Below are 1,941 nucleotides of genomic sequence, written 5' to 3' on the forward strand. Positions count from 1 at the left end.
AATAAAAAATTAATAAAAAGCACCACAGTGGAAAGTCTGAGTAATGTGGAGACGATGAGATAACAGAACATGTAATACTGTCAAAATTATGAGGAAGAAAGAGAAGATTTGATTAAGAAACGAAACAAAATCTAGATTTAGCCAAATTATGTAGGAGTTACTAGAAAAAGTGAAAGTTATATACTATTTATCTTAAATCAACTTTGTGGATTTGATCCTTGGGTGACATTTTGGTCCGACTGTCTTCCACTTTAAGCCTGTTTGTGGTCTTTATGACCCAGATGACAGGAATTTTACAGGCCTTATTTTATTTANTTAAGCCTGTTTGTGGTCTTTATGACCCAGATGACAGGAATTTTACAGGCCTTATTTTATTTACTTTTGTTCCCACACGGACTTATTTTGTCACCGCACACCTGCATGGACGTATTTCCATAAAAACAACTTGTTGTCTCTTATCCTCTCTAAATAAAACATGTTTTACGGCAGCAGCGGTTCGGATCCACTCCTCGTCCCTAAAAGCGAACTTCTGAGAGGAATCATCACCGAGAAGCTGAGCACCGCCGCCCGGGAGATCCTGGCCGTGGTGGAGAGGACCGTAGCCGACTATGAGGAGGAGGCTGCGGGTTTGAGGCAGGAGATCGACCGCCAGAGGAGGCAGCTGGAGCTGCTGCTGCCCCGGGTCACAGTAGTACAGTACAGAGGAGGTCAGTGAAAAGCATGTTTATTAGGGTGGATTTACAGGCTATCCCTGTGCAAACCGCGCGGGGCAGGGCGGCGAGGATGTTCCCGCCTCGTTGGACACGGACATGCCGACAGGGCGGCCATCTTGGGTCAGACCATTGTTCAAACAGTTGCTTTTTTTTTTTTGAACATCATGAACGATTGTACAATATCACGTTACTTATATATAAAATTAAAAAAATCAAGTCTGACAGGCTTAAAGCACACATTATCAGATAAAAGAGAGATACAAGAGTGAATAAAAATATAAATAAAATGATTCAGAGTTAAAAGAGAGGGATAGCAGAGCGACCAAACAAAAAAACAAAACAGAGACAGTTCTAATAAAAAGATAAAAAAATAAATAAATAAAAATAAAAAAAAACAACAGAAAGAGACAATTCTAAAAAAAAAAAAATTATTATTATTATTATAGGCGTCCACAAGGGCGGAGCTAGACAGGGGCCAGCGGGGGGCCAAGGCCCCTTTAGATCATGTTATGGCCCCCGTACTGAAAACATAATACTCAAATAAATTCTATGATGATCTGCGCTGGAACAGACATGGTTACTGATAGGTCCTCTGGATCTATTTCCTGTTTTTTCTCTACAAATCCTGTTCTGAACTAATTATTTAAAAAACAATTAGGCGATAGCTTCAGTGGTATTAAGATAGGATCCCAGTTTTCATCAGCCAAATGTTTTTTTTTAAAACAAATAAAAAATTAATAAATTTTAATTTTTACAGCTGCATTTATCAGCTTTTTTAGTTCTAATTCAGATTTAATAGAACTGTAATTTTAACTTAAATTAAGTCAAAAATATGTAAAATTCCTAAATTCTGAATGTATATTGACCTAATAAGACACAGAATTTTAATTAAATCTAATTTAATAGAGATTTAACCTCATGCAGCTCTCTTAATATATTTGAAACCCTTGCCGTATTTTTTATTTCATGCTTTTCTGGCCCCCATGAAAACACGCTGGCCCCCTCCTGGCCCCCTGGTACGTTTGGTCTAGATCCGCCACTGGGCGTCCAAGAGCTCTAATCCATGCTGGTTTTTTATCTGTTTAAAGGTTCTGAAATGCTTTTAAAGGCTGAAAATTCAGGTTTTCAATTCAGTGGCGCCTCCAGAAATGTTTCATAGGGGGCTAATAGGGCTTGGTCGTCATGACGTAAGCACTTTGCGTTACCGCCATATTGATGGCCTCTTTTA

General features: G+C 38.6%; 1 protein-coding gene across 1 annotated transcript in view; it reads left to right on the forward strand.

The window, feature by feature from the left end:
- Positions 1–364: 364 nt before the first annotated feature.
- LOC107104119 (zinc finger protein 37-like) overlaps positions 365–1,941 on the forward strand; it is a 15,976-nt gene continuing 14,399 nt past the window's right edge. The window contains exon 1 of the mRNA XM_015404038.1: positions 365–707. Within this exon, the coding sequence (XP_015259524.1) occupies positions 476–707 (232 nt within the window). The 5' untranslated portion in view covers positions 365–475. The remainder of the gene's footprint in view (positions 708–1,941) is intronic.

This window comes from Cyprinodon variegatus, unplaced genomic scaffold (assembly GCF_000732505.1).
Source record: "Cyprinodon variegatus isolate N-32 unplaced genomic scaffold, C_variegatus-1.0 Scaffold1620, whole genome shotgun sequence".
NCBI classification, from domain to species: domain Eukaryota; kingdom Metazoa; phylum Chordata; class Actinopteri; order Cyprinodontiformes; family Cyprinodontidae; genus Cyprinodon; species Cyprinodon variegatus.